The sequence below is a fragment of the Pinus tabuliformis genome, chromosome J, assembly GCF_031772625.1.
Source record: "Pinus tabuliformis cultivar Carrire ecotype Pingquan chromosome J, CPIR1, whole genome shotgun sequence".
In the NCBI taxonomy this organism is placed as follows: Eukaryota; Viridiplantae; Streptophyta; class Pinopsida; order Pinales; family Pinaceae; genus Pinus; species Pinus tabuliformis.
Window position 1 is genome coordinate 1,331,384,322 of NC_142295.1, and position 26,406 is coordinate 1,331,410,727.

General features: G+C 41.3%; 1 protein-coding gene across 1 annotated transcript in view; it reads left to right on the top strand.

The window, feature by feature from the left end:
- The first annotated feature begins 400 nt into the window (after positions 1 to 400).
- LOC149232256 (calcium-transporting ATPase, endoplasmic reticulum-type-like) overlaps positions 401 to 26,406 on the top strand; it is a 64,935-nt gene continuing 38,929 nt past the window's right edge. Inside the window, exons 1-3 of the mRNA XM_089381863.1 lie at positions 401 to 620; positions 738 to 878; positions 1,048 to 2,120. Coding sequence (XP_089237989.1) covers positions 401 to 620; positions 738 to 878; positions 1,048 to 2,120 — 1,434 coding nt within the window. The remainder of the gene's footprint in view (positions 621 to 737; positions 879 to 1,047; positions 2,121 to 26,406) is intronic.

Consider the following 26,406-nt stretch of genomic DNA (forward strand, 5'->3'; position numbering starts at 1 on the left):
GAAACTCACAGACTGTTGTTAACTTGCACTTGCAACATTTTCAACTGAAGTATGCATCCTCTGATTCCACAAAATGATTAACCCATTTTCCTCCATTGAGCTTTGTGGCCTGGTTCACCATTCTCCAGCGTATCGGGCTCACTTAGAGGTGCAGGGACACTCTACAGGCGTTTCTACAGGAAGTCGTCTACAGGAAACGCAGAAAACAGCTCTGCAGAAGGAAAACCCAAGATTTTTGTCAAAATTCAAGCTTGAAATGAGAACAGTAGTTAAAGCTCGTGTCCAAGGTTACCAGGGTTCTTGAAGGTATTAATTTTGGAGTTTTTCAAACGCATTATAGATCTGTTAATGGTGGAGCAATCTGTTTGAATTCAGAATCTGATCATCTATTTCATAGTCCATGGAGGACAAGATATTCCCTGCTTGGTCTAAAACTGTTGAAGAATGCTTAGAAGAATATGATGTGAGCTTAGAGAATGGTTTAAATTCTCATGAAGTGGAAAAACACCGTCAAATATATGGATGGAATGAGCTCCAGAAGAAAAATGGTACACCTTTGTGGAAGCTGGTAGTGGAGCAATTTGATGATACAGTTGTTAAAATACTTCTGCTGGCAGCTGGCATTTCATTTCTTCTCGCCTAATTTCGTGATAATGTGTCTTCTGAGGAGGGCATAACAGCCTATGTAGAGCCCCTGGTCATTCTCCTGATTCTCATCCTCAATGCCATTGTTTGAGTATGGAACGAGAATAATTCTGAGAAGGCTTTGGAAGCTCTCAAAGAAATGCAATCTGATCATGCAAAGGTCTTGAGAGATGGACATTATGTTGTAGATCTTCCCTCCAGAGAACTTGTTCCAAGAGATAGTGGAACTGAAGGTGGGAGACAAGGTTCCTGTAGACATGAGAATTGTGTCCCTCAAGACATCCACCTTTAGGATGGAGTAGAGCTCCCTGACCAGAGAGAGCATGCCTGTGGTCAAAAGAACATATCCAGCCACCTTGTGTGACTGTGAGTTCCAGTCAAAAGAATGCATGGTGTTTGCAGGAACTACAGTTACCAATGGCTGCTGCACATGCATTGTTGTGAGCACTGGCATGTTTACAGAAATAGGTAAAATTCAGGCACAAATTCAGGAAGCTTCAATGGAATGTCATGATACCCCTTTGAAAAGAAAGTTAGATGAATTTGGTGAAAGACTGACAACAGTGATTGGTGCCATTTGTATTCTTGTCTGGATCATGAACTACAAATATTTTCTTTCATGGGAAATCATAGATGGGTGGCCAAAAAATATCAGGTTTTCCTTCGAGAAATGTACGTACTACTTTAAGACTGCTGTTGCTTTGGCAGTTGTTGCTATACCAGAGGGATTGCCTGCTGTGATTACTACATGTTTGGCTCTTGGCACTCGTAAGATGGCACAAAAGAATGCTATTGTGCGTAATTTATCGAGCGTGGAGACTTTGGGTTGCACCACAGTGATTTTCTCTGATAAGACAGGTACTCTTACAACCAATCAGATGTCTTTCAGTGAGTTTATAGCCATAGGGCACAGTGCTGGTTCACTTAGAGAGTTTACTGTTGAAGGAACAACATATAATCCTGAGGATGGAAAAATATTGGATTGGCCTGCACATAATATGGGGGAAAATTTAGAAACTCTGGCAGAAGTTGCTGCAGTTTGCAATGATGCAGGGATATCTTGTCAAGGTCACCAGTTCCATGCTACTGGTATTCCCACTGAGGCAGCCTTGAAGGTATTGGTTGAAAAAATGGGAGTTCCAGACCCAATGGTAGGTGATACAAGTGCCATTCTCAACAGTGGCACAGTGAAATTGGGAAATTGTGATTGGTGGATACAAAGATCAAAGAGGCGGGCTTTATTGGAGTTTGATTGTGATCGAAAATCCATGGGTGTTATTGTCACGGAACCAATGGGACAAAATCGTCTTCTAGTGAAGGGCGCCATGGAAAATTTGCTTGAAAGGAGTGCTTTTCAAAAACTTGCAGATGGATCAGTTGTTGAATTAGATGATGCATCAAGGGAATTACTCTTGAGGAAGTTTCATCAAATGAGTTCAAAGGCTTTGCGTTGTTTGGGATTGGCATACAAGGAAGTTTGGGGAGAGGGCAGCAGAAGGAGAAATTGGCAGAGATTTTAGCTAGGGAGGCAGCACCTCTGCTAGCCACCCTAAGCACATCCATCCCCTCCATGAACACTCATTTTTTCAAGGTTCGGACACAATCTGGTCATGGTTCAACCTTCTACAGGAAGCTACAGGACTTTCTACAGGAAGTTCTGTATTTTTACCAGAAACATCCTGTAGAAGCCTTTGGGCGGGCCAGAATCAATTATGGAGAGGGATTTGAAGCTTGAAGTTTGTTGAGGAGGCATGCAACCACTCTTTTCTTCCATCCTCCACTGGTTTCATCTCCTTTCACCACCATTTCCACCATCAAATTGAATATACTTGCACAATCGTACCAAAGTTGAGAATTCTCTAGGAAAAGAAGCACAGGCAGTGGGAAGAAGCAAAGAGAAAAGCATGGTTTCATGACTAAGAAGAGGGCATCACTTCAGAAGCTTGGCATGACAGGGAGGCCACCAGGGCCATCAAAGATGAGGAGATAGATTGGTTGCTCAGAGGATGAGCAACACTTTCAGTAGGGGGTGATGATGAGCCCCAAAAATGGATAATTATTTGGGCTCATTCAACCTCCTAATTCGACTTAACCCACCATTCTCATTAGTTTATTGCATGTTTTTGATTATATTTATGCTAATAGAGTGAATTGGGTTAGTCATTATGCCAACAAGTCTAATGTGTGCTTTGTGTGGCCTTTTTGGTCAATTTGGAGACAAAGTCAATGGTTGAAATGAGCACCTGGTAGCCAAATTCGTGGAGAGTATTTTTAGGAAGGTGTTCCCTTCATTTATGGGCCCTTACCTTGAATTCTCCACCATCAGCTCGGAGTTCAAGGGCCACCAAATCAATCAGCACAAGGGCAGCCAAGCAAGTCAAGTAGGACTGCTGTTAACTACAAGTCTTGGGCAGCCGAGTCCCTAAAGTTTAGGAGGACTGTTGGGGTCCTCAATTTGTATAAATAAGAAGGCTTAGGGCCTCATTTTGGGTTAGCTGGTAGTTAGTCATTTCATAGTCTTGTTGTAGTCATTTTGTAGTTCGATTTTTAGGCAATAGATTAGTTTTGCTGTCAGCTCATTTTCAAGTTCTCCTTGTGGACAGTTTTGATGTAACTCTTCATTTCTTGATCAATAAAGATGAATCCAGCTTTGCACCAGCTCTAAATCTCTCTTAGGAGGCTGTAGCTCTTGGGGTTGGGCCCATCTCAAGTGCCCAGTACCTCCTTTGTTTACTTTCATGTGTCTTTGCTGCATTCTTAGAGTAAAATCTGCTATTTAGATTTAAAACTTGTTGTGTTATTTAGGTTGCTTTTGATGATTAAAGTAGATTTTCATGTTCAGATTGATTTGGATAGATTAATAACATAAAGGATCCTTGGAAAAAGGGGCTCAAGCACCTCTGATCTTACCTCTCTCTCAGTGGGATCGTGAGTTGGGACAAAGGTGACCTTGCTGCCCACAAAAACGTTGTTTTGCTTCACCATGCAAGTATTAGTGTTGGATTCTTAGTTTTCAAACTTGATATCAGTTTTGACTGCATGCTTAGGGTTATGATTGCTTAGTTGCATAGTTAGTTCATCTGATTTTGTGCAAATAAACTTCTGTTCCATTTCTTTTGCTATTATCTAGGTCAGATTAGGTCAAGGTAATTAGGTTCTTGATTTTCCAAGTCTTCATTTGTTAAATTCGAAAAATAACTTGCAGAGCACCTGTTATCCTTCTCTATCTACCCATAATCCATCAGATAATCTGCTCCAACCCTTAGTCCATGATTTGTACCCTTCATTTTCCATACTTTCCCCACCTTGCCCTAATTCCTACATTCTTGTGCATCATCGCTTCCTCCATCCTTGAACAAATCCAATCGCTCCTTAGCCTCATCCACCAAGTCCTAGACCTCTTCACACCCCTATTTCACCTCTATACTCATTCCTCCATCTTTTTCCCTCCATCCATGCTCCAAAATCCCATTTCGAAACATCCTGTAGAAGAATTACAGAACATCCTGTAGAAATCCTAGAACATCCTGTAGAACCCCTGCAGACTTCCTGTAGAAGCTCATAAACGCGGTTTCTTGGCAGCCAAACTTTGTGAAAATCTCTGGAATGGTGTTAGGGACTCCTTAGACCCTCTCTGAACCTTCCCGACACCAAGAATTTCTCCTCCTTGATCCACCTCTGCATAGTGAAAAATAGTTAAAAGCACATGCATGATAATTCCAACAACTTAATCAAAAATGAAAAAAGATGTTTTCTTCAGATAGAGGTAGTCTAGACACATGTATTTTACCTTCATAGAAGTAATGGCATCTCTTTCAGTAGTTTGCATGCTCTCCTTTGCGTCAGTAGGACTAGCTGGTAGAATTAGGGTTTGCTAAGTTTTGCGTTTCTTTTTGGCTTTCAGTTTCTTTTTGCAATTAGATTAGCTTCCTTCGAGTTAGCTTTCATCCATCAATTAAAAAGCTTCTTCTAAGAGCTCATAGAAGTTGGCTTAAGCTCCTAGTGGACTTGTGCCAACTGACCAAGTGACAGCTGCGGCAAGAGCTAGTACTTGTGCATACAACACCGTCGCTTCCAAGTTTGTTACGAACTACTGGGTTGATAAAATTAAAGAAGGGAGTTCCAGGAGTTGTAGAATTATTGCTACAATACTGGAGCCCACCACTAAGCACCACATTGGGCTCTTGCCACTATAGACCAGAAGGTCACAGAGCTGGTAGGAAGAAGAAGAGTCTGTGTATCTAGTGGCTTGGGGAATCCAAGAATCACCCTGCCAAGCAAAACCTGCTTTAGGAGAACTGACATTGAGTCCCTCTATTATAATTCGCTGCTTAAAGACACAATAAAATAAGGCCACCACTGAAAGCTGGACTTGAGATGTAGCCCTGGAGAATAGGGTGAACTCCTTATTAAAAATTCTTGTGTCTTTGTGTTTGCTCACTGTATTTCTCTACTGTCTTTCCATTTTATTGTTTGTGTATTGGAAATCTGATCGATCTGTTGCTTCAATAACATAGAACACACACCAGCACATGAGTCTGTAATACCTTTAAACAATAAGTCTTTAACTGATGTCACTCATAGGGTGAATATCAGATCAAGTGGTATCAGAGCTCTAGGTTGTAAGGTTAGACATGCTTGTGTTGGTTTAACTGTTGAAAGCTCACTAGATCAAAGCTCAAATTAGGAGAAGGAGAGTTGGTCAAAACTAATCCTGAAATTGGGAGAGTCTACTCTCGGAAGACAATGTCAGAGGAAGGTTCTATGGGGCCAGATCCTCAATTCATAAAGAGTTTCCTAGCTATAAAGTCTATGGTAGAAGAAATGTATAGGGAATTTAGAAAGCATAAGGATGAAGAATCATCAAGTTCTAAACAAGATAAACAAGAATTTGAGTCTCATTCCCATGACCACTCAAAAGGAAAAGGGAAAGAGGAAAGCTTTCTCACACCTCCTAATGGCACTGTGCATAATAAGAAAGCATCTATGATTAAGCTAAATGTTAAATTTTATTTTCCTATATATGATGGAGAGCTAAATGCTGAAAAGTTGGACGATTGGATTAGACAAATTGATGTGTATTACAGAGTGCAAAACATCAACTCAGACAAGAGTGAAATTTAGCTAGCAAGCCTACGCCTAGGAGGCACTACCTTGGTTTGGTGGGAAGGCAGAACCCAAGCTGACATAAAGAAACATGGTAAGACCATCTCTGTCTGGGGTGAATTTGTTGCTGCAATCAAAAAATAGTTCTATCCACTGGCCTACATGCAACAAGCCATGATGGGTTGGCAAACTCTTCGGCAGTTGAAAGGGAAAAGTGTGCAAGGGTATACTCAAGAGTTCAGAAACATAGCATTGATGTTGGGTATCTCATTAGACTCACCAGAGACTCTTTTGAAGTACATTGGTGGTCTACACAGCTACATGAGGCATACCATCCTCATGTTTAATCCCACTAGTATAGATGAGGTATCTGTACAAGCTACTCATCTAGAAGCTAGAGGAAAGAATGGAAATCTAGAAGTTGGGGGACCATCCCAATCCATTGTAAGCAAGAGCAAGGAGAAAAGAAAGCAGAAGTGGGAAGCAAGGAAGGCTAACACTGCACAGAAAGGCAAAGCTTCATGCACTCACTATAAAAAGGAGGGGCATGATGATTAGCACTGTTGGATTCTGCATCCAGAGATGATACCTAAGAAGTCCGAGGGCAAGAAGAAGAAGACTGTTGCAGCTATTTAGAAAGATTTGGGGTCAGAATCGGGAGATGAAACAATCATTGTAGCCATAGGTATAAAAGGTAAGAATTCTGAAGCATCTACTACTTGTTACACAAAAATATCGTCACCATGATTATTTGCAGTCAGTATTGGTCTATCATCACTTGTACTGTCCTCCTGAGTAAGTCTAAGACCTCAGCTCTTCAAATCAAGCTTTGGAAATGGGAGAAAGACATTAAAAATCAATGTAACTCTGGTTCCGCACTTTCTCTAATGGTCACCTGCGGTCCCGCACCTTCTGTGTACAAAAGCTGCGTACCTACCCGCTCTGTCCCTAACGGTGTAGGTGCAGACCCCTGTGAAAGTCAAAAGGCGCAAGTTTTATCTTAAAAAACTCACTTTGGGTTAATTCTAGAGTTTTCTAGAAGGAATTTTGACGTGGATTGTTCGCTCTGAGGTGGTTCATGCATCCCAAAAGAGAAGGAGCTAATCCCTTGACTAAAGGAGCTATCCCTTTGAAGGAGGGCTTTATCCCTTTGAAGGAGGACCTAGTAACTTCCCTCCATTGCACTATAAATACAAGCATTGGGGTAAGGACTAAGGAGGTTAGAAGCTGAACATTTTGAGGGTAAATGCTGGTGAAATTAAGACTTCCTAGTTGAGCTTAAGAGGAGAGATCACATTCCTTTTTGACTTCATTCGGGAGTGAGTGAAACTTGTCAAAGTAGAGGAGACTTCTTGTTGGACCCTGGGAGGAGCTTGCACAGCGTCAAGGCAAAGGTTGTAAGGTTCTTCTTCTTTTGAATGAATACAATCAGACTCATTTTTCTCAACAAGTATCTTATGTTATTTGTTTCATGGACTCCTTGACTTTCATGTTAAATATGTTTTATGCAATTGGTTTTTCAGGTGCTATTTAATTTGTTTGCCTTGTTTGTGTTTGTAGATTCGCGAAAAGGAGCTCATTGGAATCAAAAGAGCGAGGGCATCCACAAGCTTGCGTTGGATCAAAGGTAGGCCCTAAAAATACTTGTTTGATATTGTTCATTAAAGCATATTTAGAGAAAGATAGTGTCTGGTTGGTTTGCTTGTCGTTAGGTCTTCTTCAGATTCTAGGAAGGTCTATCTTGTCCGCAAGATCGACTCATTCCGTGCGACAAAATGGCGACTCCACTGGGGACTTGATTGTTTTCCTTGTTTATACTTTGACCTGAGAAACTGTATTTCTGTTTCTGTTTTTGACTTGATGATTGTGGGATTGGGTGAATTTAGTTAATTTTGAGTCAGTTTTTATTTTTCATAGTTTTGGGAGAAGTACGCACCCTCTTAGTTAAGCACAGTGCTTACCTGTACGCACTTTTTCTTTGTACACAGAGCGTGAACGCACCTGTGTAAACAGGCTGCCTGCATACCCTGTCAAAAATTTGAGAAATTTTAAATTTTTCTCTTTTTTATCAGTTTAGAATTTGTTTATAGGTTTTAGCCATTGCCCAGACTTGCTTGTTCCCTGTCAAAAACTTTCCTTGGTTTAATTTCATTAGTGTTAGGGTTTTAGGTGGAAATTCCTAGGAGTTTGCTTGTTGGGCTTGTTTTTCATTTTTGGTTGTGTAGTGGCTCTGAGCTTAGAAGCTGTAGGGACCTCAGATCACATTGCTGTCTACCATCCTTCTTATGAGTCTGACCATTTATGAAATCTCCCCTTGTTAAGGAATCCGCTTTGTGTTTTCTCATTTCAAAATTTCGAAAAACTTGTATTTGAAAGTTTGGATTTTTCATTTTTAAAAAGAAAATGAAAGATTGGTTGTTTTTTGACTAATTATGATTCTGCATAAATTAGTCCTTAGCTCACATTTAGCTAAGTAAAACATCCTCAAAAAGACACTTTGTAAGCTCTGACTTCAAATAGGTTTTTCTAGTTTGTAGAACTCAAGATTAGTCATTTTCATAGTTTTGAGTGTCTTATGAAAAATATAAAAGAAATCTCTTTTGGAAAAAGTTTGTTTTGTAGTGGTTGAGTACTTTGAAAAGAAAAGGGAAATTTTTGTGAAATAACTAGTTGTCTCGTTTTGAGTGCTTTGGAAAGGAAAAAGCTCTTCTTTAAATTTGTTTAATTGAGAAATATTTGTGTTTATAAAGTATTTGCATTCTCAAACTCTTTCTTAGTGTAGAAGTTCATCGAAGAGAAAAGATTGTTTAAATCATCTTAGGTGCATCTTTTTAGTGATTTCGAGTCGAGTCTTTACACCACGAGTTTCATCTCCGCCACCTCTTGACTTAAACAACAACCACTAAAATTAACACTTAAAGTAAAATTCACCTAGTAACATTTTATTTCTAGGGCTCTGATACACCAACTTAGCTTAGGCTAGTGCCTTGGAGTAGGATAGTAATTAACTCTCCAGGACAGTAAAAACAAACAAGTAGCTGTATCTTGTGGTAGGAAGAAATCTAATTGTTGCATTTATTCTCTGGGAAAGCTCTTCTTAAGGGAGAAGCACGAGATCGTGTCCGAACCAGTGTGGGAATCAATCCTTCCTCATTGGGAATGACGCCAGATATTCATGTATTAAAAACGGTAAACCTCGGATTAACCATTGTCGAGGAGCTTGGGGTCACTTGTTGGTAAACCTTGGATTATGTCAAGGAGCCTTCAAGGGGATTGAGCTTGCTACTCTACCCTTGCGTGCGTATCGGATCGTAGACTGTTCCCCCAGGTGTATTTGTCTCAGTTGGTAACCTTAGAGGCCATATTCTTTAGGATTCTTCCTAAGGTGACAGTGGTGGGAAGATCCCACTGTACCTGGAGCAGACGTCGGCTAGACTCACTTGGATTTTCTGGGGGGTTCACTTCACTCGAGACGGTTAAGTGGAGGAACTTGGTCCAGTCTATTCATTAAGCAGGTTGCCGGGGTAACTGTTCCAACCGCCATTTCTGTACTGGATTCTGTGACGTTGGATTTCATCACCAACTAGCGTTTTCGGTCCGGAAAGTTACTGTTTGTGTGTGTTTGATCTCTAGATTCTTTAGGCGTGTGATTCAAATTTGTTTGGTTCCTTAGAGGCTTTAGGTGGTTTTTCATTGAGATTTTACTTTGTTTGCGTGTGAAGTAGTTAAAAGTCTTTAATTGTGGCTGAATTACCAAGACAGTCCCGTAGACTTCGGGGCCAGTCTCTGAGTTTGTAACCGTGGCTGATTTATTGAGGAAGTTGTTGAGTCTTGAAAATGTCATTCATTTCCATTACACTTTCACTATTATGTCCATTATATCAGCTCCATTTCACCTCCATTTCACTACTATGTCACCACATTCATCCCACTTTCATTATCATTGGGCCACCTTTATGTTTTTCCAATCTTTATTATTTCTAAGCCTTTTAAGTGAATTTGTGGTTAAAAATTAGAAAATAATGTGCATATGCTTATACCTAACAAATGGGTTGAGATTGTTGACATGTGTAGGTTGAAAGAAGGCTTCTAGAAGACCCTTCTGTGGCACTCTAAGGCCAAATTCGAATTTGAGTGGAAAGAATCATGGGATCATGAGGATATGTGTCACATCTCCTAATTGTATTGTAACTCTAAGAAGACATGTGTCTTATCAGTTCCTATTTTAATTAGGACTCTAGAGGTAGAGGGAGAGATTCATGGATTCTCATTAATGAGATGGCTTCTCATCTTTTTGTATAAATAGGATATCTCTCTCCTTCATTTGAGAGCTTAGCTTGTTAGTCTTTTAGCTTGTGAGTTCTTAGCTTGGAGTTTGTAGTTCTTCCTTGATGGCTTTTGAAAGCTTTGGAGAACTTTGTTGTACTTTGTAATTTTGAAGAATTTGAATAAAGCTTTGATGTTCTCAACATGGAAGGAGATGTGAAGTAGATGTCATGGAGCATATTATAATGTAAGGTAGAGTAGATTTCATTTGTAAATTTTGCTTTAATTTCATTATGTCATTTGATTGCTTTCAAGTTTGATAAATTAGATTTTTCATTCATGCAATTTTAATTCATGCAAGTGTGTTCAACCGGTTGATTGTAGGTTAGTAATGCACATAGCTTTTTAATGACTAATGACATGACAAAATCATCTTGTCATTCTGCTGATTTATTTTTTTTGAATTCTAATTCTAGCATTGTTATTTCAATCAGTTTTGTTTTGTTCATTTACTTTCCTGCAATTTAGATATCATATTGCTTAACTTGTTCATGATTGCTTCCCATAAGGTAGATTGAGCTAAAGGGTAAAGGATCAGAAGAGTTGAAGTAGTGTGATTAGTTTCCTTTATGCAATTTAATTTCTTGCAATTTAGATATCATATTGCTTAACTTGTTCATGATTGCTTCCCATAAGGTAGATTGAGCTGAAGGGTAAAGGATCAGAAGAGTTGAAGTAGTGTGATTAGTTTCCTTTATGCAATTTAATTTCTTGCAATTTAGATATCATATTGCTTAACTTGTTCATGATTGCTTCCCATAAGGTAGATTGAGTTGAAGGGTAAAGGATCAGAAGAGTTGAAGTAGTGTGATGAATTAGTTGCTTTGCTTTCAGTCTTTGAGTTGCTTTAAGTTAAGTTTTTACTTTCTTTTTCATACAGCAGCAAGGATACTGGGTTTCATAGTCACTAGCTCATTGATTGGTTGTTGCATTCCATTTTGATTGAAGTAGCTGCATATTTACACTTTTTTTCAAGTACTAATTCCGCCAATAACATGTTTTGAGATCTTTTGAAGTGCTAAAGTTTTGGAAGTTACCATTAGGGACTTAGGCCTTAGGCCTTGTCTTGAAATATCTATCCATACTTGTCCTTTAAAAGTATTCTTAAGACTTTAGAATAGGATTTCCATTTGCATTAGACACTTTAAGAAACCAACAAAAACAAAACCTCAAAACAAAATAAAATCTATAAAACAATGAAGTAAGAAAAAGGTTAACTAAGCACATATGGTGCACCACACTTCATCAGTTTACGATACCCGGATTGATAATTTATGTAGAGCAATTTAAGACGTTAAATTGACTAGACAGAAGTCCCGTAGACTTCGGGGCCAGCCTCCTGAAGAAGTCCCGAGCCAGCTTGAAGGCTTGAAAGTCCTCGTAACTCCTAGTGGTAGTAAAGTTGGATCACCTGAAGAAGGAGAGTCTTCATTGGTTGTACATCATGATTACCAAACTCTAGTGACAGGTTACGATCCGCAATCGATTTCAGTTTCCGAACTTGCTGGTAGCTTTTCATCTACTAGTGATATAGGTGAAGAACCTGAGATATCTAAACCTGTTACTCCAACATCGGGTTTTGTCTCTCCAGCTTCTAGTGGTCCTGATTCACCTAGGGTAGAAAGAGTAATTACCCAAGATCTTCCTTCTGGACTTATTGCTATTGAAGAACTTGCTCTGGAAGAAGAAGTAGGCATCCCTATCCCTGAAAATCAACCTGTTCTTGATCTAAGGGAGCATGAATCAATTTTTTACAGTCCGCCGAGGAGTACTACTTGGTATCTTTCTTTGACTAATTATTTGGAAAACCCAGGGTTAAGTTTTTTACCACCTCGTGCTCCTTATCATCCTAGAGGTTTTTATACTCCCGTAAATATGTCAGGTCAGTCGTCCATGTTTACTCAATCGCCTGAATCTTTTTTGTACGGCGGTCCTTCTGTTCCCTCTGAGTATCAGTCACTTTTTGGTATTTTTTCGGGAGCATCTCCTCAACCCATTGAGCAAGGGTTATTAACTAGAAGCAATGGTACAAAGCCGTTGAGCGTAGAAGACATTCTTATGATGTCAGGTTCTATTCCCAATTCTCAACCTCAGGGTGGCCAGTTACCACCTGGGGGCAGCCTCAATTAACGCCTGGGGGACAACCTCAAGGTACACAATTTGAATCTGGGGGGAAACCTCAAGGACAGTACGTACCTACGGTACAGTACGTTCCTCAAGGTCAACCCCAGACTCAATATGTACCCCAAGGTCAACCCCAGTATCAATTTATCCCTCAAGGTCAACCCCAGTATTAGTACGTGCCTCAAGGGTATCTACCCCAAGGTCAGTACTCGAACCAAGGTTTCCAACCACCTCAAGGTCAATCTTATGTTCAAGGAACGGGAAATGTACCTTTCAATTATCAATCCTACCCTCAACCCGGTTATGGTCCTCAATATTCCCAACCTGTTATGGGTCAGTACCCCGGAATGAACATAGTGTGGGATCCATCGCAAACCCAATAGGTGTTGCAGCCAAGTGTACAGTTGTCATCTCAAACTGGACAACCCTTAGTTTCTGGTACACCCCAGCAACCAGTCCAGTCTAACATTCAAACTTCTGTACCTTCCGTAGTTTGTCAGTCAGGGCCTACTGCGCTTCGTACTCCATCTCAAACGACTGCTGCAACTGCCACAACATCTGTTCAATCTACCCCACCTACTTCTGGAGTATCGACAACTCCGGTTTCTACTATTCCTGTATCTACTCCTCAGACATCTTTACCACCGTCTGGATCCACAATTCAAACTACGGTTCAGATACCTGTAGGACAACCTGGTTTAAGTACGGTTGTCACAAGTCAACCACAATTCACCTATCAACCGTACCAGGGACAGTACCAATTCGGTCTTGCTGTCCAGCAGCCAGTTTATCAGTATCAACCGTATCCTAGGTACACTTATCAACAACCTCAACAACCCCAGTACGGTCCGGTTAATCCTGGTTTTCCGGGAGGATACAATATCCCGAACGCGATTCCTATTCCTAGTTATCCCGGATATCCTCCTTCTGGGGCTGGTCTCATGACCCAGAGTTTTAGGGATCCTAATCGGCAGTTACCGTTTATCGCAACTTTGGACTTACCAGACTTGTCGCGCCTAACGAATGATCCCATTAATTATCTTCCGTTTTGGCCGCCAATGCCGAATAAGTTGCCCAGTGACATTCCTAAGTTCGAAGGTAAATCGGGAGAGGACCCGTCGAACCATGTGATGACTTACCACCTCTGGTGTGCGTCTAACTCCATCACAGATGATTCGATCCGTCTTAGACTTTTCCAGCGCACTCTAATTGGTCTCGCGGCCAAGTGGTACATTGAGTTACCGCGAGGCACTTTTTATAATTTTAGTCAGTTAGCTACCTCGTTTTTAACTCATTTCCAGTTGCCAGTCCGATATGACAATGGCACGGAATTGTTAACTTCGCTAAAACAGTCGACATCCACGTACATTTCAGATCATATTCATGAGTGGAGACGTCGACGTCGTTTAGTGAAGGTATTTATTCCGGATCAAATCTTGGCTGAGTGGTTTGTAAAATCTTTATTGCCGAAGATCACTGAAGATGTTGCTAAAGCCGGAGTGGTTACTGAGGAGCAAGTCATTGCTCAAGCAAAGTACCTTGACTTATTTTATACTCAGTCAGGTACGTTACACGAAAAGATCCCCGATCTTCCCAAGTCAAATCAAATTGCTGCAGCTCCTTCGGGATCTCACGCCGCTGACGGTATGATTGGCACGGTTAACACTAAAAGTAAGAAGAAGTCTTCCAAGAATTCTTCTCCTATCATAACCTTGCCTGATTCCCCAACAGGAGATTCTTCTGCAGAGATTTCCGCCGATATTCACGTTGTAGAGTCATCTACAGCTAAATCAAAATCCTGTGGGAAGAAGAAAGGAAAGAAGAAGAATAAAATGGACAAAAGTTCAAAGGAGAAACCTGAAAAGGCGGAATCTAATGATGAAAAGCGTAAAACTCATTATCCATGTCTCATTTGTGACGATGAACATTTTACAAGAGACTGCCCTCATCGTGCAGAGGTTGCAAAGATCATCAAAGGTTCCCAAACTCGTGCTGTTTTGAAGGATCCATTTCCAAGTCAAGACAGCAAGATGATAGGTTCTTCCTCGAGTGCCAATGAAGAACCCATATTGATGATGTCCCATGTTAGGATTACGACTCGATCGCAAGATTATGGTAGTAAAAGTCCTGTTGATGGTAAAGAAGCAGAATCTTCTCATTCTAATCCATCAACCTTAGCTCCCGGTTCCGATCCGCTACAGATCGAGAAACCTAATCCAGACTTAGTAATCAAACCGCCGCTAAGGGTATACTTCGAAAGTCAGCTTTCAATCCACATGCGAGAACGGCTCAGAACTATAACATTGTTGAGGATTTAACTGTTTCACCCTTGGCAATGTCGGCTTTGGAAGTGCTGCAATCATGTCCAGCACAACGTAAATTAATTTTGTCGGCTATAGGAGCTGTTGACGTTCAGGACCCGAACCTAATAATTTTCGATCTAGAAAATAGTACACCGCGTCTCCCTCATCAAATGGCTTTCCAGATCCCAGTGATAGTAAAAAACAAGCCTATTCATCGGACTGTAATTGATGAGGGAGCCTCAACGTGCATTATGTCGATACAGTGTTGGAGATCGCTTGGTTCTCCTTCACTAAATCAATCCCCGACGATTCTTAAGGCCTTTTATGGCCGTGGGTTTCATCCTTTTGGTATTCTATAGGATTTGCCTATAGGGGTTGAAGGAAAAACCGTTAGTCTAGATGTGGAGGTGGTTGATGCCCCTCTAGACTACAACCTTCTCTTGGGTCGAAGTTGGTCTTACGTTATGATAGTGGTCGTTTCATCGGTCTTTCGAGTAATAAAGTTTCCACATAATGTAAAGATCGTAACAATAGACCAGCTGGCTTACTTTTCATCCGACCCAGCCTCTTCGGAGAGTATTCAGCATGTTGGTAAAACGACTATCCCATATAAGGATGTTGGAGTAGGATTAGTTAAAGATGCCAGTTTACTGGGAACTTTTCCTTTTCCTCCAATCAACGCATCATCTTCATTTGCAACTATTCATATGATCACATCAGACACCATTATTTATGATGATCCTTGGATCATCCCTTCTGAATCTGAGATAGACTCATTTGGTAATTCCATGCCTTTGAGTCCATATGAAATTGCCTATGAAGCCGTGCAGTCTTTTGCCGACCTGGGTTCAACCGAAATTGACTTAATGAATGTGGTCCGTGAGGAATCACTTTTCACATCAACCTCGGATTTAACTACGTTTTCTGAACTTGTTCACTCTGATGAGAAAATTCGTGAAATCCTATGTGTAGATGATTTACCATGGGAAGATCTCCATCACAGATCTTCGTTTTTACCTGAGGATGATCATTTTGAAAATGATTTCTCATCAATTTTTACAACTGAATATGTCAAGGAACCTCAGAATCCAATGAAACATCCTGATTCAGAGTTAAATTTGGGAAACATCTCTCGAACTATTCCTATTGACATTTCGGTTAAGCCCGGAATTGTTGAAAACATTCATATAGGTGCCTCGTGTACAAATGACGAAATTCAATTATATAAGGCCCTATTTCAAGAATTCCATGACGTGTTTGCCTGGTCCTATGAGGAAATGTCAGGAATTGATCCCGCAATTGTTGTTCATGAGATCAAGACTTACCCAGACGCTAAACCCGTCCAGCAACGTTTGCGTCAGATTCACCCACGAAAAGCTGCTGCAATTAAAGCAGAAGTTGAAAAACTGTTGAAAGCAGGTTTCATTTATCCGATCCCGTTAATGGATTGGGTATCGAATATTGTTTCGGTTAACAAAAAGCAGGGAAAAATAAGAATATGCATCGATTATAGGGACATTAATCGAGCCTGTCCAAAGGAAAATTACCCAACTCCCTATATCGATCAAATTATTGATGATTGTTCCGGCAACTAAATATTTTCCTTTATGGACAGTTTTTCCGGATACAATCAAATCAACATTCTACCTGCCGATCAACCAAAAACGGCTTTCATTTTTCCATGGGGGACATTTGCTTATTGCAAATTACCTTTTGGGCTTAAGAATGCCGGAGCAACTTTTCAAAGGGCGATGTCTTATGCGTTTCATGACATCAAATACATTGTGCAACCGTATCTCGATGATTTGCCTGCTCACTCTTTACATCGAGTTGATCACCTTGTCCATTTACGAGCAATCTTTATGAGGTGTAGGCATTATCGTATTCGGTTGAACCCACAAAAATGTGTCTTCTGTATAGAAACGGGTCGATTGCTGGGATTTGTAGTTTCGAAAGTCGGCATACGCGTTGATCCCTCAAAGGTCGAAGCTATCATCAAATTGCCTCCTCCTTCGAGTCTTCACCAACTCCAAAGTTTGCAGGGGAAAGCAAACTTTTTACGACGATTCATTCCTAACTACGCCGAGGTTACAAAGGGTTTTACCTGGTTGTTGAAGCAAAACACTCAATTCTCTTGGGATGAGATAGCTCAGAAATCTTTTGATGCACTCAAACATGCGTTGACCCATGCACCGTTGTTGCATCCTCCCAACTACAACCAGGATTACTTCTTGTATCTCGCCTCCTCCCATTCCACCATTGGAATGGTCTTAGTTCAGGAAGATGAATTCGGAACGGAACATGTGATATATTACCTTAGTCGAACGTTAAATCCAACTAAACTAAAATACTCACATGTGGAGAAATTGGCATTGGCAGCCGTTCAAGTTGTCCAACGTTTTCGTCACTACATTTTACTACGTAAAACTACGGTAATTTCATATTGCAACCCTATGATCTACATTTTGACCAAGCAATTGCTAGGGGTAAAGTACTCTAAATGGATCGTTATCCTGCAGGAGTTCGACTTGGAGTTTGAGAAATCTAAGTCTAAGAAATCTTTAGTTTTTGCGGAGTTAATGTGTGAATTCCTGCGTGCTTACACGGAAACTGTGGCAGAGGAGCCCATTGCAGACGAATCTTTGTTTCTAATCAGCACTTTAGATCCGTGGTATGGGGATATCATCGTCTATCTCCAGACCCAATCCTTTCGGCCAGAAATTTCAAGATCGGAACGTCGGAAAATTCGATTCCAGTCCCAACAATTCAAAATTATTGGAGATACTCTTTATCGCCGTGGGGCAGACTCTATTTTTCGACGTTGCTTAACTCACGAAGAGGCTGAAAGGGTTCTAAATGACTGTCACTCTAGAGCGTGTGGCGGTCATATGTCTGGGTATGCCACAGCCCAAAAGATATTGCGCGCTGGCTATTTCTGGCCATCCTTGTTTAAATATTGTATTACGGCGGTCCGAAAATGCCACAACTACCAGATTTTTGATCGTAAGATGCGCGCTCCACTTGCTCCTCTCCACCCTATAATTGTCGTTGGTCCTTTTGCCAAATGGGGTATCGATTTTATTACATGTAACCCTCACTCGGCCGGGGGGCATGCGTATATCATCCTTGCGGTAGATTATTTTACTAAGTGGGCCGAGGCGATGCCTACATTCGAGGTAGACGGCAAAACAAATGCAATTTTCGTGTTCAATCATATAATTGCTAGGTTTGGTGTCCCACAAGTGATAATCACTGATCATGGGCGTCATTTTCGAAACGTTATGATGACCGAACTTACAGGCAAGCTTGGTTTACGTCACGATAGTTCAACCCCTTATTATCCACAAGCGAATGGTCTAGTTGAATCCATCAACAAAGTTTTAGTTATCATGATCCGACGAATCATTAGGGTTCATTGGTCGAATTGGCACAACATGCTATTTTCAGCGCTTTGGGCGTACCGAACTTCAGTAAAAACAACAACAGGGTTCACTCCTTTCCAACTAGTCTATGGTTTGGAAGCTGTGTTACCCATTGAATGCGAAATCCCGTCACTGCAAATGGCCATCGAGTTACTTCCAGCCACTTCCAAAGAGGAAAAGCGTTTGTTATACTTAGCTCAATTAGATGAGAATCGACGTGATGTTGCATTGGCAATCGAGACTCACAAAAAACGTATGAAAGCTCAGTATGATCGAGATGTGACCCCTCGATATTTTTTGGAAGGAGACCTAGTGTTATTATATGATCAAGCCAATGATAAATTAGGCGCTGAAAAATTCGTTCCTATGTGGCATGGTCCCTATATTGTCAAGCGAAAGCTAGCAAAAGGGGCCTATGAATTGGTAGACTTTGACGGGGACTCTTTAGGTAAACCAAGAAATGGCCTTTACCTGAAGAGGTATTATGCTTAAAAGAATGGGTATGGAGATTTTTTAGGTTAGTTTTTCTTTCTAGCTAGTGTGTTTTAGTTTAAAAAGTGTGCTTAGCTTAGAGAGTGTTTTTCCGTCATTATTCCTGCTTATCTTGGTTTTACTCTTGATATTGCAGATGTCGATGCCTCTCCAAACATACATTGGATTTGCTGATGGTGCTTGTCGTAATACACGGAACATCTCTTCCGCAGCTTGGGTTATCTATTCACCCTCTGACGAGTTAGTTTCTATGCATGGGGTAAGCCTCGGTCAAACAACAAACAACATTGCAGAGTATAGTGCAGTGATTGAGTTATTATCTGAATCTATTTCATTTGGGATTCAGAGTTTGATAGTGAGGTTAGATTCTGAACTCGTTGTATTACAGCTTAATAGAGTGTATGCCATTAGAAATCCAGTGTTATTGAGATTATTCTTGAGAGTGCCTCTCTTGGAACGTGAATTTGATTACATTGAATATCAGCATATTCCAAGGTCTTTAAATGCATTAGCAAATGCAATTGCTTCTCGAATGTTAAATAGACATTTGCAATAATCATACATGTAAATTTAAAACCATTTCATAACATGATTTACAAGATAAGCCGGTAATAGTGATATATATATAGGAGTGTGTCAAAAAATACATCGTCCTCGATCATAGGTTGAAAAACACCTTATGATCGGCAAAAATGATAGGTACAAAAAACAAAATGTCACATGTGCCCACAATAGGCGATCATCCTATCACCGGTGATGATCTCTATAAGAAACCACTGCACGAGCCACCTTGCAAAGGAATCTCCTAAAAGGTTCCGGGACTCCAATCACATAGCGCTGAAGTCGACGAGGAATGTCGTCTATAGTGGTCTCAGGAATATCCCCTGTCAAGCGCTCAAGATGACCCTCCAACTCGGCAAAAAACTCTGCTGATTCGTCCTGTGGGGCTGGCGCGGGTGCAACTGGTTGCCTCCTCTCGAAAGGCCGGAGAGCGGCTGGTCGCTGTGGACCCACATCTGCATTTGAAATTTTTACTATCAGTTTTGAGACAATGGAAAAATAAAAAAAATTAAAATAGGAAAAAGTTGAAAAGGATTTTACCTGACTCGTCCCACTACTCTCCTGGTGGAAGAGCCATGTCTGGGTCACCACGAAAATCTATCCCAGCGTAAGGGAAGTCCTGAATGGAAAAGACCTGGTTTTCCAACCATTGGAAATACTCAGGTTTGAACCGAGCAACCTTTGTCCTCTCGTCCAGGTGACGGGCCATGACTGCAACCCATCGCATCAGTTTGGGCTCTCGAGGAAGGCCAGCTCCAACAGTAAGGTGCTGTGGGATCAACATAGGAACCCTCTCCAGGTGAAAACTCACGACCAAAGCCCCATAACCAAAGGTCTTTAGTCATCCGCTCTTGGCCCTGGTCAGTTGGCCTTTCACATTGGCTAGCACAACATTACACCAGTTGAAGATGGTGCCTCGAAAGCAATCAACTGCCATACGCATCTGGGATCCGGTGGCAATATGTAATGCGGCAGCTCCGCAAAGTCTGGTGACAGTAAACGCAATCACCATGAGTTCAGGACGGGATATGGTTTTTATGTCTATCCCTTTGTCTCTAGCCTGGCTGTTGCAGTACTCTAGCCGGAGGCTATTGATAGACTGGCCACCTGGCCTAGTCCCGTGCAGAGTCAAGTCTTCGCCTCTCTTAGGCAAACCAGTCAAGAAATAAATGTCCGCCGGCTCGATTTCGAGCTGGTGGCCACCAATGAAAAAGCACTGGTCCTGTATGCTCCATCTGTCAACCAACCACTGTAAGAAATCCACCTGAGCCCTCATGCCAGGAATGGTCCAGAATTTGTACAGTCCGCACGCCCTCAAAGCATCAAGTGAAGGTTGATGATTCCATGCGGCAGCATCCATGTCCTCATGCTCTCGTTCACGCCAATCTAGCATGATGTACTCTCTGCATCAAGTATAAAGATTAATTAAATTGCTAGAAAACATTTTGATTGGTCCATTTTTGAGAATTTTCGGTTCAAAACCCTTGCGGCGGGGTACGCACCCTCCGAGTTAGACACAGTGTGTGGGTCCGCACTTTGTCTACACGGATGGTGCGGACCCCGAGCTTTTTCCCAACGGAGAAAAAGTCGGGGTCCGCGGGTCCGCAATGGTAAACCTGCGGACCCCCGCGCGCGGGTTTTGTGCCTAAAAACCCTCCCAAAAAATAAAATGAAGGACTAAAACAAAAAACTAAACGGTTTGAAAATGAAGAGTAGGATGATGTGGATTACCTGGAGAAGACGGCGCTCGATTCCGACGGTTGGATTTTCCACAATCTTCACGGGAAGTTTTCTGAGCAAAAGCACTATTTTCTCACCCAAACTCAAATGGTAAAAATGAATCGACAAAGGCCCTTTTTATAAGTTTTTTGAGTAAATAAATCGCAAATTTGTTTATGTTTCACTTTGAAAAGGTATTTTGCGACGCTTTTATCTATTTTAAACAGGGATGAGTAATGTTTGTGTTTTTGTGCAGAATAAAGGATTATTCAGGGGAAATCTATCATTTTCGACAGAAAAACATGTAGAGTCATCTTTAAGCTCTTTTCTGACTCCTAAAACATGAAAAGATTGCTGAGTGTTTCTTTTAAACTCGTTAAAACGGAATTAAAAGACGGTCCACTTACAACTCTTTTCCGACCGTAAAAACATGAAAAGATTGCTGGATTTTTGTCGTTTCGAATTCGATATTGGTTATAAAACGACTTGTCATTGATCGCTTTTTTACTTTTTCGGGTCAAGGGCACTAATAACGAAAAGTACTCCTTGGTCGTAAAAGATCAAGCGGTTCTCTCAAGTATTATTTTATACTTTTTCGGGCTTGGGAGACACAAATTTATGAAAAAGGTCAACCCTGGAGTCTTCTTAAGTTTTTTCAGACTCTCTAAAATTGAAAAACGCCGAGTTTCTCCTATACTGGACTCGTTAAAATTTCAAAGTAAAGGACCTGTTCAATTACAAACAGGAACGAACCACTCCTTCTTAGGGTTTGAATTTAAACTAAGTTGGACTCGTCCGAAGGATGAGCTTATAATCAAGCAAATGTTATCCTCCTGAAGCTTGTCAAAAATAAAGAGGTACTTGCCAGAAATGGTGGGGGAAAAGAGAGAAAAATGAATATGTTTGTCATACTTTGTAACCACTCTTGAACACGCCACTTTTATTCACCTGGGTTGGGAAATCCTTTGCCTAACAGTTGATCAAACCACATTGAAAGTCTTCAGCCGGTTTCTGGGTATTAACTTTGAGTCAATTGTCACCAAGCCATCTGTCGTGTCGTTATGTGTTCAAGAGGTCACTGCCAATAAGCCATTCATCTGCAAAATATCTGTCATCCATCTTGACCATCCCTGAGTCAGTCCTTGCAACTAAATTTCTTCAACTTGATCTATGATTTCGTGTTGTGGGCTTGCCTACGACGGATCGCTTTCTATTGACATCAGCTCATTATCTAGAAAGATGATCTGGGAATTGCCAGTACCTTGAGATCTGCATGCCTCAATGGCGGGTTTCTCGCCTTTGATGATAGTTTACATCATTGACTTTCGATCGAAGGATTCCGTGATATGTTCGACATCAACACATTTATTCACATCTCATGGATTGTACTGGGTACTTTGAGAGCCATTGACATCACTGGTGGTTTCTCTCACACTTGTTAACAGTTTACATCATTGACTGGTAATCAAGTGGTTTCTACCATGTTCGACATCAACACGTTTATTCGCATGGATAAAGATCAAGTTTATAGTCCAAATATTATTATCAGACAATAATATTTGACTTTTCTATTTTTGACAGCTAGTCTAAAAATAGACTTTGATCACTCGCACTGTGGTCACCCACACTTTGGTCACCCACACTGTGATCACTCATACTGTGATCACCCACACTGTGATCATCCACACTGTGATCAAAAATAGAACTTGCGCCATAATTTGCCTGCGGGCCCACTTAGTGAAGGCGACTCCTTTCCACTAAGCTCCATCATCTTGTTGCATTCTCAACAAGCGTTTCTTGTTGCACACTTTTCAACATTTTGGCCGCCGATAGTGTTAAGCCTATATATATATGGGTTTTTTGGCCTTCGTTAGCTTTAAATGCATATATATAAGGTTACAGATATATATGAGGTTTTCTCCTTGGATAATGCATTTGCCTATTTATATATATATATATATATATTCTCCACTCCTTTAACCCTTCATGTATATATTGCTCCGATGTTTCCTTTAACTGTGTATATGTATATATTGCTCCTCTAATGGCTCTTCTTGCTTCCTCTGATTACTCTGATGGCTATCTGCATTCCTCTGTTTGCTCCGATGGTTGTCTGCATCCTCTGTTTGCTCTGTCTTTTCCTCTTCTTTGGAATTTATATGGCATATATATATGCTCTGTTCTTCTCGCTCTATTTTCTTTTGTAGCTCTAAGAACTCAATTTTGGCATATATATTACATATATATGTATGGCTCCTCTTGTAGCTCCTCTTGCTCCAATGTGGCTCCTCTGGCTTGGCAGTGTCTTTCAAATACCTCCTTGCATATATGAATGCCTATCTTGCTCTGATGTCCTGTAATATGCTTTGATATGCCTCCTTTGGTAACTCTTCCTGCTTATGGCTTGGCTACCCTGATGGCCTTGCTCCTGTCTCTTCATGGATCCGCTCTGCTTCCAAATCCGAATTGGATCCATAAAAGACTGTCAAAGAACCATGACAAATCTATAAAATTTCCAAAACAACGATAAAAAAACACCCCTGAACCAGTTGACAGCCAGCGTGGAACGACGAGGACCTCGGTCAAAGCGCATTGACTGAGGCCTATGGAGACTGTGCAGGAGGCCGAATTAGCCCTTGGAAGCCTAGATCGGGAAAAGGAGGTGGATTTTGCGCTAATCGCGCATCGCTGGGTGAACAGGGCTGAAATGGAGGAAGCCCGAGCACTTGGTCGTGTCGGGAATAGGAGAACCGCGGGTGAAAAGGAAAAAGTGCTAAACATACAAAGGCGGGACCCATGCTCTGGAAACTGGCGGTATTGATCGGGGTGCCCTCAAACAGTAAATGGTTTTGGATGGAAGCGGAGCGATCCCACTCAACGATCAACATGTGGTAAGAAGAGGTGAGAGAAATCTGCCGTTGATCGCGCGTTATCGGTTGAGCAAGTCAAATGCGTGGGACGTGTGTATGGCGTTGGATCTGGGGGACCTAGATCGGACGGCTGAGATCGCGCCCAATGGAGAAAGCAGAATCGACGAAGGAATACGCCGCATTTTAGAAGAATTTGGAATCCGTTTGACTGCCACAGTGGACGAAAGACTTCATCCATGATGTAACTAAAGAAACGAACCGACGAAGCGGGTTGGTGTTGTTTATAGGAGGACATGTGGCCACTTCTTGAGTGTTCATGATGACGCCGAACAGGGAACTCCAAGCGCAGCTGCAGAAGGTGAATCGACAGAGGCGAACGAGGAACCGAACATGCATGAGAACAGAATGGCTAAAAGCCATGAATAGAGACAGAATACACAGTCAATCAAGTCGGAGAGCAGTCCGAGAGATGAAGAAAGACCAGAATCCCGAGAGGAGGACAGAATACACAGAGAAGAAGGCTGTAAAGCAAACGCAGAAAGAGACAAAGGGCCGAGCTGACCAACGGCAGCATTGAGCACCAGAGAGCTTGAGAGATTCAAGCCATCCCATAGAGGAATTTGTCCGGGCTAAGCACCACATTGGTCTCTTACCACTGTAGACCAGAAGGTCACAGAGCTGGTAGGAAGAAGAAGAGTCTGTGTACTCTAGTGGCTTGGGGAATCCAAGAACCACCCTGCCAAGCAAAACCTGCTTTAGGAGAATTGACATTGAGTCCCTCTATTATAATTCGCTACTTAAAGACACAATAAAATAAGGCCACCAATGAAAGCTAGACTAGAGATGTAGCCCTAGAGAATAGGGTGAACTCCTTATTAAAAATTCTTGTGTCTTTGTGTTTTCTCACTGTATTTCTCTACTGTCTTTCCATTTTATTGTTTGTGTATTGGAAATCTGATCGATCTGTTGCTTCAATAACATAGAACACACACCAGCACATGAGTCTGTAATACCTTTAAACAATAAGTCTTTAACTGATGTCACTCATAGGGTGAATATCAGAACAAGTGGTATCAGAGCTCTAGGCTGTAAGGTTAGACACGCTTGTGTTGGTTTAGCTGTTGAAAGCTCACTAGATCAAAGCTCAAATTAGGAGAAGGAGAGTTGGTCAAAACTAATCCTGAAATTGGGAAAGTCTACTCTCAGAAGACAATGTCAGAGGAAGGTTCTATGGGGCCAGATCCTCAATTCATAGAGAGTTTCCTAGCTATAAAGTCTATGGTAGAAGAAATGTATAGGGAGTTTAGAAAGCATAAGGATGAAGAATCATCAAGTTCTAAACAAGATAAATAAGAATTTGAGTCTCATTCCCATGACCACTCAAAAGGAAAAGGGAAATAGGAAAGCTTTCTCACACCTCCTAATAGCCCTGTGCATAATAAGAAAGCATCTATGATTAAGCTAAATGTTAAATTTTATTTTCCTATATATGATGGAGAGCTAAATGCTGAAAAGTTGGACGATTGGATTAGACAAATTGATGTGTATTGCAGAGTGCAAAACATCAACTCAGACAAGAGTAAAATTTAGCTGGCAAGCCTACGCCTAGGAGGCACTACCTTGGTTTGGTGGGAAGGTAGAACCCAAGCTGACATAAAGAAACATGGTAAGACCATCTCTGTCTAGAGTGAATTTGTTGCTGCAATAAAAAAATAGTTCTATCCATTGGCCTACATGCAACAAGCCATGATGGGTTGGCAAACTCTTCGGCAGTTGAAAGGGAAAAGTGTGCAAGGGTATACTCAAGAGTTCAGAAAAAGAGCATTGATGTTGGGTATCTCATTAGACTCACCAGAGACTCTTTTGAAGTACATTGGTGGTCTACACAGCTACATGAGGCATACCATCCTCATGTTTAATCCCACTAGTATAGATGAGGTATCTGTACAAGCTACTCATCTAGAAGCTAGAGGAAAGAATGGAAATCCAGAAGTTGGGGGACCATCCCAATCCACTGTAAGCAAGAGCAAGGAGAAAAGAAAGCAGAAGTGGGAAGCAAGGAAGGCTAACACTGCACAGAAAGGCAAAGCTTCATGCACTCACTATAAAAAGGAGGGGCATGATGATTAGCACTGTTGGATTCTGCATCCAGAGCTGAGACCTAATAAGTCTGAGGGCAAGAAGAAGAAGACTGTTGCAGCTATTTAGAAAGATTTGGGGTCAGAATCGGGAGATGAAACAATCATTGTAGCCACAGGTATAAAAGGTAAGAATTCTGAAGCATCTACTACTTGTTACACAAAAATATCGTCACCATGATTATTTGCAGTCAGTATGGGTCTATCATCACTTGTACTGTCCTCCTAAGTAAGTCTAAGACCTTAGCTCTTCAAATCAAGCTTTGGAAATGGGAGAAAGACATTAAAAATCAATGTAACTCTGGTTCCGCACTTTCTCTCATGGTCACCTGCGGTCCCGCAACTTCTGTGTACAAAAGCTGTGTACCTACCCGCTCTGTCCCTAACGGTGTAGGTGCGAACCCCTGTGAAAGTCAAAAGGCGCAAGTTTTATCTTAAAAAACTCACTTTGGGTTAATTCTAGAGTTTTCTAGAAGGAATTTTGACGTGGATTGTTTGCTCTGAGGTGGTTCATGCATCCCAAAAGAGAAGGAGCTAATCCCTTGACTAAAGGAGCTATCCCTTTGAAGGAGGGCTTTATCCCTTTGAAGGAGGACCTAGTAACTTCCCTCCATTGCACTATAAATATAGGAATTGGGGTGAGGACTAAGGAGGTTAGAAGCTGAACATTTTGAGGGTAAATGCTGGTGAAATTAAGACT